This window comes from Lupinus angustifolius, chromosome LG01, assembly GCF_001865875.1.
Source record: "Lupinus angustifolius cultivar Tanjil chromosome LG01, LupAngTanjil_v1.0, whole genome shotgun sequence".
Taxonomy (NCBI): Eukaryota; Viridiplantae; Streptophyta; class Magnoliopsida; order Fabales; family Fabaceae; genus Lupinus; species Lupinus angustifolius.
The window spans coordinates 116,022-128,859 of record NC_032009.1 but is presented as its reverse complement, the minus strand read 5'-3'; the positions used below and the strand labels follow the sequence as shown (position 1 = coordinate 128,859).

The 12,838-nt window shown below is 35.3% G+C and overlaps 3 protein-coding genes across 7 annotated transcripts in view; 1 reads left to right on the top strand and 2 right to left on the bottom strand.

Annotated features, from left to right (window-relative positions):
• The window catches only part of LOC109343475, a 5,483-nt gene extending 418 nt beyond the window's left edge, over window positions 1-5,065 (top strand). Inside the window, exons 2-13 of one of the 4 annotated variants that reach the window (XM_019581810.1) lie at window positions 72-251; window positions 359-472; window positions 657-992; window positions 1,222-1,398; window positions 1,508-1,792; window positions 1,897-2,019; window positions 2,224-2,421; window positions 2,665-2,918; window positions 3,238-3,439; window positions 3,564-3,869; window positions 4,107-4,226; window positions 4,311-5,065. In XM_019581810.1, the coding sequence (XP_019437355.1) occupies window positions 72-251; window positions 359-472; window positions 657-992; window positions 1,222-1,398; window positions 1,508-1,792; window positions 1,897-2,019; window positions 2,224-2,421; window positions 2,665-2,918; window positions 3,238-3,439; window positions 3,564-3,869; window positions 4,107-4,226; window positions 4,311-4,385 (2,370 nt within the window). In that variant the 3' untranslated portion in view covers window positions 4,386-5,065. Of the gene's footprint in view, window positions 1-71; window positions 252-358; window positions 473-656; window positions 993-1,221; window positions 1,399-1,507; window positions 1,793-1,896; window positions 2,020-2,223; window positions 2,422-2,664; window positions 2,919-3,237; window positions 3,440-3,563; window positions 3,870-4,091 lie in introns of all 4 variants that reach the window. The other 3 variants (XM_019581801.1, XM_019581792.1, XM_019581782.1) reach the window with 3 other exon arrangements.
• Window positions 4,621-7,425, bottom strand: LOC109343506 (probable prolyl 4-hydroxylase 4). The gene is made up of 7 exons (XM_019581840.1): window positions 7,202-7,425; window positions 7,072-7,129; window positions 6,895-6,999; window positions 6,748-6,805; window positions 5,874-6,049; window positions 5,217-5,289; window positions 4,621-5,097 (listed from the first exon to the last, which is right to left on the bottom strand). The coding sequence occupies exons 1-7, from the start codon at window positions 7,339-7,341 to the stop codon at window positions 4,802-4,804; spliced, it is 906 nt and encodes a 301-aa protein (XP_019437385.1). The 5' UTR covers window positions 7,342-7,425; the 3' UTR covers window positions 4,621-4,801.
• On the bottom strand, window positions 8,456-12,053 carry LOC109343493 (uncharacterized protein At4g15545). Of its 2 annotated transcripts, none has more exons than XM_019581828.1 (9): window positions 11,738-12,053; window positions 11,587-11,655; window positions 10,689-10,745; window positions 10,368-10,437; window positions 9,953-10,048; window positions 9,524-9,781; window positions 9,291-9,333; window positions 8,759-8,837; window positions 8,456-8,674 (listed from the first exon to the last, which is right to left on the bottom strand). In XM_019581828.1, the coding sequence occupies exons 1-9, from the start codon at window positions 12,011-12,013 to the stop codon at window positions 8,582-8,584; spliced, it is 1,041 nt and encodes a 346-aa protein (XP_019437373.1). In that variant the 5' UTR covers window positions 12,014-12,053; the 3' UTR covers window positions 8,456-8,581. The 2 variants fall into 2 exon arrangements, with proteins under 2 accessions (XP_019437373.1, XP_019437366.1); XM_019581821.1 differs by having other exon boundaries at window positions 9,521-9,781; window positions 11,738-12,052.

Below are 12,838 nucleotides of genomic sequence, written 5' to 3'. Positions count from 1 at the left end.
TATATATATATATATATACCAATTCAATCATGCATGCATATTATTTGATGATTATGGATCCAATGTTGCAGGCAGTGACCATAAACACAAATTCATGGACAAGTGCAGGCCATGCTGTGAATCAAATTTATGACATACTTTACATGATGGGTCGAGATGATATAGCTGTTGGCATTGGAGGTGAAGGTGGAATACTTCAAAATGGTACCATACTCCCTAATGTGGGTGGATATCTTCCAATCATAGAACAGGTATGTAGTTCTACTTCAACTAGATTTACTTGCCATGTTTGGTGGATGCCATTAGAGAGATAAGATAAGATAAGATAGTATGAGTTCATTTTGATTGAATATATCAGGGGATGACAACAGCAGGAGATTGCAGATACAGAAGGGCCATTCCTGTAGGTCTTTTTGGAGGGCGCTTAGATATTGATGTTAACTTTGGCATCAGAAAAGCTTTCCTTCCACAGGTATATAAAAAACTCATCTTTCTACACATTTATCTAACACTATCTTCAATTTGTCTAAAACTACATTTGCTAACTATATACAACACATATATCATATATGAACTAAAATATTATCAGTATTCACTAAACTCATTTTTTTATAAGAAAATGTTGATACACTAATCACTTTTCATCATGAAATTAGGGGGAAAGGAGATATACACCGCTAAGACAACCAAGTGTTCAGCAAGTGCTGATTGATAAAATATCTGCAGGTCCTATAACTGTGCTTATAACTGGAGCACATACAAACTTTGCCATTTTCCTTATGAGTAACCCTCACCTCAAGAAAAATGTGAAGCACATTTATATCATGGGTGGTGGTGTAAGGTCAAGCAACCCAACCGGTTGCTGCCCCGAAAATGCACCTTCTTCCTGTGTGCCTAGGCAGTGTGGTGATCATGGCAATATGTTCACAGACTATAATACTAATCCTTATGCAGAGTTCAACATTTTTGGGGACCCTTTTGCAGCATACCAGGTCAGTCTTTTCAATATGCATAAGACCTGTTCTTGTGCATTCATTGATGTTTCAGTTGAAATAAATAATACTCTTTGATGTTTACCTTAGCGGCTTAGCCCTTGATTTCAACTATAATCAGCAACATTATGTCTTATTAAGGTTTAGCTTATGCATGTTTTATATCAGAGATAAGTACATAACTATATATTATCTATATGCATAACAGAAAGTATATCTCATTGTTTAGGTGATTCATTCTGGAATTCCTGTCACCCTTGTTCCTCTTGATGCAACAAACACAATACCCATCACTGAAGAATTCTTTAATGCATTTGAAAAGAGTCAAGATACAAATGAGGCACAATACTCTTTCAAGTCCTTGAAAATGGCTCGTGATACTTGGTTCGACAATGAATTCTATTCGGTATTTTCTTAATGAATCTATACATGCTTATTATCTTCTTTTCCCAGCATCTACTATGATATGGATTAAAAATGGAACTAATATCCATAATGATTCTTTGTTTGTTCAGAGTTATTTCATGTGGGACTCTTTCACAGCTGGTATAGCTGTCTCAATCATGAGTAAATCTAATAACATTAAAGGGGAGAATGAATTTGCTGAAATGGAGTATTTAAACATAACTGTAATCACTTCAAACAAACCATATGGTATATCTGATGGCTCCAATCCATTTTTTGATGACCTGAAAGTTCCAAAGTTCAATCTAGAGAAAGGTGGGGTGCATAGTGGTCATGTTCAAGATGGACTTAGAGATGCACTTTGCTTTGTGAAGAATGGAAAAGGGAGATGTCAGGTACTAGCTTTTCTTTCCGGTTACAACTTATAATTTGTTAGATACAATGAGACACAGATAGATATGGCAAATGTTAATGTTATGTGCTGCAACATGTTCTATAGGATGGTTACACCTCAGAGGTAAATGGTCCAGACTCAGTTAGAGTACTTGTTGCCACAAAAGCAAAGCCTAATCAGGATTCTGGGAGCTCACTTGACAGAGAATATTTCATAAACTTCTTGAATGTGAGTTTTGGTATTTTTTTAAAGCCTCTTCAATCTTCATGATTAACCAATCACACCATTTTATGTTGTATGTGAAAAAAGCTACATGCATAAATTACTTGTCCAAGAAATGTGTAACTCAATTATTTCGCTCTGATTTTCACTGGATTCTTAAAGGGACATATGTATCTAAGTTTGACATTGTTTTTTTTTTGTGGGTCAAAGGTTCTAAAGAAACCACAGCAAGCTGGGAGGTTTAACTTTGCTACAGAGTTTCCTCACTACAGAGAAGTAACTTACAAGCCAGATTTTCAAGATATAAGACTGGGGAAAACTGTTGTGTTTGACATGGACATGAGTGCAGGAGATTTTCTTGCTCTATTTTACCTCTTAAAAGTGCCTGTTGAAGTGATCAACCTTAAGGTATTATGATTTTTAGTCTTTAGTTTTTTTCTCTGAATTACTTTATTAACATTGAATAAAATATTGTCACTAAGGAATAGGTTTCCAAAAGAAAAACTCTTCTGTGGTCTTTTAGTCCAATTAGGAACTTCTCTACTCTTAATTTGAGCACTAATTTTACTTGCACTTGGTGCTTAAAAACCAAACTTGATTATAGAATTATATACAACCTTAAATGTAGTTTCCTTGTACCTTTGGGTTCAGGCAATCATGGTGACCCCAACTGGATGGGCAAATCCTGCAACAATAGATATCATCTATGATTTACTGCACATGATGGGTCGTGACGATATCCTGGTTGGTCTAGGAGATGTTTTTGCAATGAATCAATCAGATCCAACATTTTCAGCTGTTGGTGAATGCAAGTATGTTAAAGCCATTCCCCATGGCAGTGGTGGGTTTCTGGACTCTGATACTCTGTATGGTCTTGCTCGTGATCTACCGCGTAGCCCTAGAAGGTGCGTTTCAGCTGCTTTCTTGCATTACAAGTTATTAAAATCTTATTGACTGTGGGAAATGGAAGCTTACTTTTGCAACTAGAGGAAATAATATAATATATGTCATCTAAAAATGAATTAGACTTGGATGTTATCTCCTAATCAATTTAGAATTATTCGATAATTCTAAAATGCACCATGCCATGTCGACTACACAAACATTGATACAAAAAATCAGCAACTTAGACACTACTGTAATAGATCATTTTACTGGTTCATGTTACTTGTATGTTTCCAGTGTTTGTTTCCAGCAATGGACTAACCCTTCAAGTTGTCTCAGGTATACAGCAGAAAACTCTGTGAAGTTTGGGGCTCCTCGGGATACGGATCACCCTGAACTTAGACAACCACTAGCTATGGAAGTTTGGGAATCTATTTTGCAAGCAACTGAACCAATGTCTAAGATTACAATATTAACCAATGGACCCTTGACTAATTTGGCAAAGGTTGTATCGGTGAAAAACATAAGCTCTAGAATTCAGGTAAGTTATGTTATAGATTTAGTTACCATCTACTTGAAATGGTTATTTATGTCAGCATGAACAACCAGCTACTAAGTAAGATGATTATGATTTGCCTACTGATGGCAATTCCAAAATGTTGCAGGAGGTTTATGTATTAGGGGGACACATCAGCAAGAATGGCAATGACAAAGGAAATATCATTTCTGTTCCTTCCAACAAATATGCAGAATTCAATATGTTCTTGGATCCTTTAGCAGCCAAGACTGTGTTTGAATCAAAACTTAACATCACACTCATTCCACTCAGTATCCAGCGAAGAGTAAGCTCGTTTTCAACTATTATAGACCGGTTGTGTGCGACGAGAAAAACACCCGAAGCTGTGTTTTCCAAGCGTCTGCTGTCAAGGCTATACCGTTTGAAACAAGTCCACCACAGATATCAGCATATGGTAAGTTCTTATAAAGTTTGTTAAGTTAACAAAGTTGCATAAGATTTGAGATAACAAAATAAATAAGTAAAGATAAAAATGATAAGACAACTTGAGATAAAACAAGGAAAATAACTAACCTTATAGTCATTTTGATTTTAATGATAATGTCTCACTTTGAAGAACTGTGGTTGTAAGAAATTGCATTTGGCAGAACTTCATTATAATTTTTGCATTTGGCAGGACACATTCTTGTGGGAGATTCTGGGTGCAATTGTCATGACTGATAACACTTCAAGTCTTAATCCAAAATTTGAGGTCAAACCCATCAAAGTCATAGCTGATGGTGTTGAATCCAGAGATGGAAAAATAGTGGTGTATGAGAAGCATGGAAAGTTGGTCAAAATATTAAGTGATATTGATACCAAGGCTTATCATGATTCGTATGCAAACAAGCTTGGCGATGATAAACAGTCAGCTAAGGTTGGAAGCTTTGAAGAACAGAAGAGACAATGGATGACCGGTGATAAAAGCTAGAGAGCACTTTCTGTTGTTTTAGAGACTACAGTTTTCGGTTGTATACTTGTATTGCTGCTATTTTTCATGATAGCAGGGACCATAAATTGCATGTGTTAATAATACTATGGCTTGATTCTAAAAATGCTTAAATATGCTCAAATTTTAGTCAGAGACTTTTGATTTCGGTTTATGTAAAATAGATTCTGGTTTAAGTTCATGTAACTTTGTTTATCTCTTAGGTAATGTAATACACAAAAATAACCAATAAAGTAGTTTCTGAATACAACTCAATTGTAGCACTTGAAAGGAGAGCACTGTTTGGAAGCTAAGCATTATAATGATACAGATTTTACTTTACAATCCAGGGAAAAGTAGAAACAAATGAAAATCAAAACCCAGTGGCAGAAATAGCAGAAAGCATTCAGTAAAATTTTCTAGCATGCCTTGCAGCTCCTTCTACAGTACCCAGGAAGGTCCGAAGATCCTACCATATACTCAGGATTTTTGGTGCATTCTCCCAGGGAAGCCCATCTCTCACAGCTTTCATGCTGATCAGAGCAGCCCCCTCCAGCTCCCACCGTCTTATCGAATGAGTCAACATGGATCCACTTTGTTGCTGACCATTTCTCACCTTCAATTACTGGGCATCCTGCATGGAGACTGCTAGTGTCTGGGGTAGAATTTGTGTGAAGATTGAAGAAAAGAAGGGCATCCCCTTTATGCGGTTTCGCTACCAATGTCAAGGAAAAGAAAGACAACAATTCAGGTAAGTTTATTGAGGCAAATGTGATGAGAAAGTATAATACAGAGGAAAACCTGTAAAAGTAATTATTTTATCCACTTTCCTACCTGCAATTCCTTTCTTGGCACACTCAGAGAGATCGTTATTACTTGTTTCAGAACCTCTGCGACGTGGAGCCTCCTGTAAGCCGAATGAAAATTCAGAAGCTATCTAAATCAGCTATCACTAATAAAAGAGAGAAACAAATTCCTCCATAAAACTAGAACAGTCCTATTCGCCCTTTGACAGACACACAAGAAACCAGATTATCAGAGAAGAGTATCTTGAGTATACATTTGAAGAAAAGATTGCATTTACAACCCTCCATGCACAAAACATGTTTAGTGTCCAGTGTACATGACATGTATCTTCTACATTATACTGCTTATCCGAGTACCCAGCCACCCCACTCAAATAAACAAACTTCTAATTCCTCCAAATTTCAAATTAGGTCTCCAAGGCTTTTAGTATTTACTATTTAGTGTCATAGAATTAGAATGATAAATTATAATCTACCCAAGAAAAGTGAATGAAATATTAGCATCTAACCAAGACATGAGAAAAATTGCAAGATATTATGGTAAAAATTGTGCTAAAGGAGACCAGTTAGAAGCAAAGCCATTCAACTAAGGAAAACAAATTCTGATGAATTACACCTGCAATGATTTTCCAATGATACATTTTTATAGTTCTACAGAAAGAGATGCGTAAATTAATATGCCAACCTCTGCAAGAGGGAACACTGTTTCACCGCCTTTGGTCACATCAGTGAGATACATGAGAACAGTTGCAACGCGGTGTCCACCCCGGACTATGTTAACTTTATCAGCAAAGTAATCATAATGTGGGTCATATTTTTGCCCATGCTCATATCTCAATACTTGCATGTCTTCGCCATTTTCTGAAATTCAATAGTAGAACATTATAACATAATTGATTGGTGTTTTTAACTGATTCTTTTTCACAGCCCTTTATTAGTGAACCTCCATTTAAAACCAATGAAATCATTTACAAACACAGAAGTGGTGAGAGATTACGGATGACTATTAAAAATATCAAGAAAAAATATTTTTCATATTTGGAGAATAACAAACAATTATGTCGTCCTTCAACCCTACCTAAAAGCTTGTTTGTTGTTGGGGAGAATAACAAACAATGTTTTTGTTTTATAGATTGTAGAACTAGAAAACCTAAGAAGATACTAATAACCGATAACAAAAGCAAAAATACCCACTTTAGTGTTTTTCTCTGTTTTTATACTGTTTGTCACTTTAGAAAATTAAGAAGCATTAACTACTTCCCTTCTCAGCACCGTACATTAATTGCTCAAACTATTTCTCATGAAAGTTGAAGTAAAATTGATAATTCCAAGATATATTATTGGAGATATTTTAATCAAAACTACAGTATCTTACATTGTAGTTAACATGTAACATCTTCAATCGACTAGACATGGTGAGACAAGGACTTATTGTTAGCAACTTGGATGATAACTTTAATCAAAACTACAATATTTTACATTGTACTTAACATACTACATATAATGAAACTAAGGCTTGATTATTGTTATTGAGTTAAGATGTTGAATAGTAATGATACCTTTAGGAAGAAAGGTCCATGCTGAAATTTTGTCCTCAATGGCAGAAACAATAGGATCCTATATAATAAGAAGGCCATGAATGATGATTATATTCCATTGAGTAGATTCAGGTAATTATGGAGTAAGTATATTTATGAAATTGGAACCTTGTTTTTGGAAATGAACATGCCAGAGCTAGTTCGAACTTCACTTAATTTGCTCTCTCCAGATAGATTATCCGCTACCGCAGATCTCTTAAGCTCCGATTTGGCCTAAATTTAAGAACAAGGTTGAGTAAGTAACGAATTTAGATGAGAATAAAATGAATATATAAAGATACTTACAATAGAGACCAAGTGATCGCATTCCAAATGAGTGAGGAAAGATTGGTAAACGAAAGCTCTGAAGAAATTGAATGAGTTAGTTGGAAGAAATAGAAAAAAGGTTAAGAGAGAGAGAGAGAGAATGAAGTACCTTGGGTTCCATGAAATTTGTTTGACTTGAGAAGGATTGATGATAGAAGTAGCTGAACCAGCGTAGGAGCTCAACACTTCATCCAATTCAAAGATCAATAGCATCAACAAGAGTAAACACCAAACCCTATTGCTTCTCATTTTCGACTTCGATTTTCACACAAAAATCTTTGATCTCTCTCTCTCTCTTCTCTCTCTCTTCTCTTTCTATTTTTATTCCAGATCCAAGTCACCCAGCGGGAAAGGTAGTTTCCTAGTTGTTATTTTTATTTGCCTCACTTTCCTTTTTTTTATTACTACACATCTTTTTTTTGTTTCCTACCTATCTTTGCACTAGAGACAATCATATCTAAGTCGTGAACATTCATAAGTATGTGAAGAGTTAACTTTTCTAATAGTTATTTTTTTCATCTACAAGACTCAAAGTTACTACACATCTTTGATTCAATTTAGTTAATTAATGCTCTGCTAACTCAGTAAACGTATTTGTAGATGTGAAATATTTGGAGTAAAATGTGAGGTTGTGTAAAAAAGTTGGATGAAAGGGATGGGTGAGTGCTTATAAAAAATGAATGTAGTTGACTAAATATTTTTGATCTAAAATGAGTTTTTTCAGAAAGTATCTTCCTTTTCCATCATGTGAAACTAATTTCTTATAGTTTGGTTAGCCTCTTAAAATAGTCCATTGTCAATAGTGTTTACAACCTTGATGAGAAATGAGTTTCTTCATTTAGGAATGGACCAATCCAATTTTTGCTTGCCCCTTAAACTTGGTTTAATTTTTAATTACAATGTTGTTATGTGGTTTAAATTATCCAAAAGAATTTTATAATTATAATTAGGAATAAAAAAGGACTGAGAATATTGAACACAAAAAACTTGTGAAGTTAAATATACAAAACCCAAATGTGCCTTCAAATTTGGAGAGAATATGGTGACTCCATTGGTTAGATATCCATTTTTGAAGCCCAAAATCAGATATATCTGAAGTAAGATTCAAGTTAACATTGTCAAAGACTACTAGGAAGAAACAATTAAGAATATATTTTGATTTAAAACAATTAAGAATCCAAATTGCTGATTCCATAATCAAAAAGTTATAGCAAGACTTAAAGTTTTATTCAATGATTTCCACAAGCATGTTGGGAATTTGCAAAAAATCAAATCTGTGCAAGCATCAGTTTTCTAAAAAGAGGAAGATAGATGACCGATTAACCAAAGTATAGAAAAGACAACCCACCCACACTACAAAGAATAACAATGGCAATTCGAAGTTACAGATATTTATGTTAAAAAAATGTTATATCACAATAAGTAGCACATAATATACAGTGGCTGGGAAAAGAAGCCAAGGGGGACGAAAATATCAGCCATTACAGATTCAATGAACAGTGCGAGTAATCAATCCCTCAAATATAGCAAATAGGTCTTTGTTTTCAGGCCCAAAAATTTCATCAGCTTTCTGTAGTGTCTCCTGTAATTTTCAGACAACTGTCAATTAACTGAAAAGGGAAGAATGCAGGAAGGGGTCAACGGAAACATAAACATGAGAGATTACCTCTTTTGTTTGTTTATGGGAATTCAGTTCCTTAACATTTGCCAAGAATGCACCAAATTGCTCATAAGACAAACGACTCCTAATAAAAACAGACAAAATGAATAATCAACTGTCAAACGCAGACGTTAACATTTGTGCTGCCAAATTCAACAAATGTTCAAACAATAATGACAAAATTTTGAGCTATTCACTGCAGCATGACCAATTCAAAGAGATTTGTAATAGTATGAAATGAGACAATATGATTTTGATTTGAGAGGCTAAAGACGTTTGGATCTACTTCATTAGTATCACCTTAATTTTCAAATTATATGATAGGTAAAAATAGCTATCGTAGTAGGTGGATAGCTAAAACCATGGAACATGCAAAGGTCCTTCTAAATTATGGAAAAAGCAGCATGTGTGTAGACATGTGTTTACACGCTCAAAGTAAATCTAATGACGTGGTTACACATTGTTGTTCAGTAGAGCTTCAAGTTTTTGAAAACTTGGTTCCATAATTTCCGACAAATTCAAATACAAGGGCCCTCACCTGACTTGGCGAAAGAACTCCTTCCCATCCACTCGCGATCGTCCTATGACACCAAAGAAAAATTAAATATGAGAAAATAACATGCGAGTATATTAATTAAGCATCACTTCATGTGGATACAAGATGCAAGAATGTAATCCACTACAGAGTGAAACTAATGAAAACATTTCTAGATATAATCTGCTAGCACAAATGCAATGACAGCAGAGTTAGAACTTAGAACAACTCACCACCTTGTGATCCTGTTCCAATCTCAGAGGTTGATATTGAACCATGGCTTGAGGACACTGAGGAAAACACTGAAGACCTATCATCATACATGCCTCTCGAAGTTGAAAACGAAATTGAATGCCGCCTTGGAGACACAGGTTTAGATGTTCTCATAGGGGATACTGATGTGGACAAGCTAGGAGGGGAACCAGGTGGAGTAAGCCGAGGTGTGGTAGTTTGGGATGCTAAGAGGAGATTGTATGGTACTCGAGGTCTTATGGCTGCAATGTTGAAAATAGAAAAGCAATGCAAGAAAAGTCAGGATACACAGCAAAGCTATACATGATCATTTTTTCGGCCTATCAAAACATGAGAGATGTGATCCTGACTTCTTTTGTAATGCAAAATGAAATGTGTGTATACATATTCCCTCGGAGATGATAAGTACATACCATCATATTCATGATCCTCAGTAAGAGAGTTTCCTGTATCAGAAATATAGGCTCGCACTGAAGAAGATTTAGATGGTGGCAATGAAGCATCATCATCTGAAAACAAAATGAGAACTTCTTAAAACCCAAAATGAGAAAAAAATACAGCTTAAGGGCATGAACTTTAAGGGTCTGTTAGGAGGAGTGACAGGACACTGACTGCATATTCGAAGGACAAAAAATGATGTAAATGCATTAAATGATGTTCCAAAGCCTTAAACAGGAAGTTTTCGGAAATGCATATGAAACATTTATATAATCCTTGTGGTAAGTAAATGAGCTTCTAATAATATGATATTGGTATATTGTCAATTACAATGAACCTACACTACAAAGTCGTAAAAGAGACGGATTGCATAGCACAAATTGGAAGTACCTCCGATCTGCGATGTGGAACTCAAACTTGATTGACTCTGCACCTTAGCAACAATGTCTCGAGCTCCTCCCTATGCCAAACACAGGTAAAAACCAAAAGTTACATAAGGAGACACCCTTAGAATTTAAAACAAGTAGTGATAGCTAGTACTACCAAAGACATTTCATACATGAGATAGTAAGTATAGATGACTTATGAAGAACCTATTCAATAGGTCAAATCATTCCATTATATATCAAATTCCCCAAACAAAAAAATAAGGTAAGCACTAAGCAATATAAGAAATGTTAGACAGGGAGCAAGAAAAAATCAGTAACTTACAGAGTTATCTTCATCCTCTTGAAGCGACTGCATGAGTGTCCTTCTGAAAGCCCCCAACTGCACACATTTACACCAAGATCTCATAAGTCCAACAAACTACACTGATCTCCCATGAGATGTAACTTATTTACACACAACACCTCTCATTTTAAAATGCTATACTCACCTCCTCAGATTCCTTAGATTCAATTATCATCATACTTAAAGCCCATCTGGTTGCCAGAATAGGATAAGGGTAGGATAGCAAACATGATAAAAGATGTTTAGTGCGCACCAGATAATGATGGCATTGAAGTGGTAGTGGCGGGATAGAAGATAGTCCGGTATGAGGGAAAAACTGCACTATCCTATCATGCTCATCTTAACCCAACTCCCGGATAGTAAATACAACATTTGAACCATATAAGATAAGCCAACATGATAGTCTTATCCTATCACACTAGCTCACCAAACTCTCTATTGCAAAAGAATGATAGACTATCTTATCATCTCCACCAAACAAGCCCTTACAAAGTAGATGGTTGTAATTACAATAAGTATAATGAAGTTATTGTTGGACCTGTGCGACCGAGTAGCCTCTAACATGCTCTCCATTGTTACTAGAGTATGAGAAGAATGTAGAACCACAAGTGAGACACAACATCATCAAAACCTTAAGATATTAGTTTTATGAACATTTTCTACTTATAAACTCTTTTTGCTGCATAGGTGAGACTTTACACTTGAATAAACCCAACAGTTATACCTCGTACGAGTTCGGCATAGTTTCCCTTGATAAAGTATTAAATCTAAAACCTTACTCAAATTACGCTCTTGCCAAGATAATTAGAGCAAACAACAAAATCGATTAAAATGAAGATTAAGAATTGACGATAAAGCATAGTAATTGGGGAAACACCTTGGAGACATCTCGATTGAGCTTTTTGACGGTATTAGAAAGTGAAGCATTCTCCTTCACCAAGCTCTCCTATAATAATCACAACAAAACAAAATCGTCATAATCAATTGGGACAAAAAAATGGAAGAAGAAGGGCGAGGTTAATTACGACCTTCTGTTGGTCGATTCGGACGAGATTATCGGCGATTTGGGAGAGTGACGCATCGAGAGATTCCACCTGAGCTTGAAGATCGGCGATGAGGTTATCCTTCTCGGCGATCTCGGCGCGTAGTTCACACGACTCAGATTCGAGGTCATTGACACGTGTCGATAGGGCAATGGAGGTGATTTTACGAGCCACGTCTAGCTGCTGAAAAGGATCCAACGGTAGCAATTGGACTATCTCCTCGGGAAGATCGAACTTCGAACTTCCCGTTTCTGCCGCCATGCTCCGGTTATGTTTCCTATCTTTTCTCTTCTTTTTATTATTAATTAACACATATTATCACAATAATAATATATATCGATATAAGTTGTCTCATTTCGCCAATAAAATTTTAACATTTGTTATATTTAATTATTTTTATAAAAAATATTTCTAAAACAATATAAAACAAAACAGTATATATATCATATTTTTATTGGTTGAAAGAGATACGTTATCTACTAGTATATGAATATTCTTTATTTACTATGTCAAAGTAATGTTATATCGTGCTACCTACAAGAAAGTGACACATGTAGCTTGTAAATCAATCATGTGACATATATAACTTCCTCATAGGTAGGATGATTTAGTAGGAGGATTTAGTAATTGATGGTGTTGAAAGGAGGAAAGGATTGGAAAGACATGGTGCTTTTGTTTAATGCCAAAATATGTATGTGGCTTGACAAGGTTGGGGACATGATACGATAGGATATTAGGATTCAACAAAATTACAACAAAGTTGGGGCAGTCATAGGCTGCCACTTCATTTTCTAACTTAACTTATCATACACCAAAATATGATGACTCTAGTCCTTTCATTGTATCACTCTCAAAAACATTTATTGGCATCCCATATATTTACATATGCATGTCTCTCTATCTTCATTTGCTTTAATTTCATCTTCAACAATGATTTTACCAATAGTCAAATAGCAATGACTTAAATTTATGATTTAGTTGAATACACATAATTTCACTATATCTTTAAAAGTTATAATGGTTAAACGTCTTCCAATTTCTAGTAACAATACGTAATACGTGTTGGGAGAGGATAACCATGAATCT

Coding starts and splice junctions, on each gene's coding strand:
- LOC109343506 (XM_019581840.1), bottom strand. CDS start 7,341: ATGAGAAGCAATAGGGTTTGGTGTTTACTCTTGTTGATGCTATTGATC. Junction 7,130..7,201: donor CAAATTTCATGGAACCCAAG/GTACTTCATTCT, acceptor CAATTTCTTCAG/AGCTTTCGTTTACCAATCTT. Junction 6,806..6,894: donor TGTTCATTTCCAAAAACAAG/GTTCCAATTTCA, acceptor CTTATTATATAG/GATCCTATTGTTTCTGCCAT.
- LOC109343493 (XM_019581821.1), bottom strand. CDS start 12,013: ATGGCGGCAGAAACGGGAAGTTCGAAGTTCGATCTTCCCGAGGAGATA. Junction 10,049..10,367: donor TTCCACATCGCAGATCGGAG/GTACTTCCAATT, acceptor TTTTGTTTTCAG/ATGATGATGCTTCATTGCCA. Junction 9,782..9,952: donor TGAGGATCATGAATATGATG/GTATGTACTTAT, acceptor TCAACATTGCAG/CCATAAGACCTCGAGTACCA.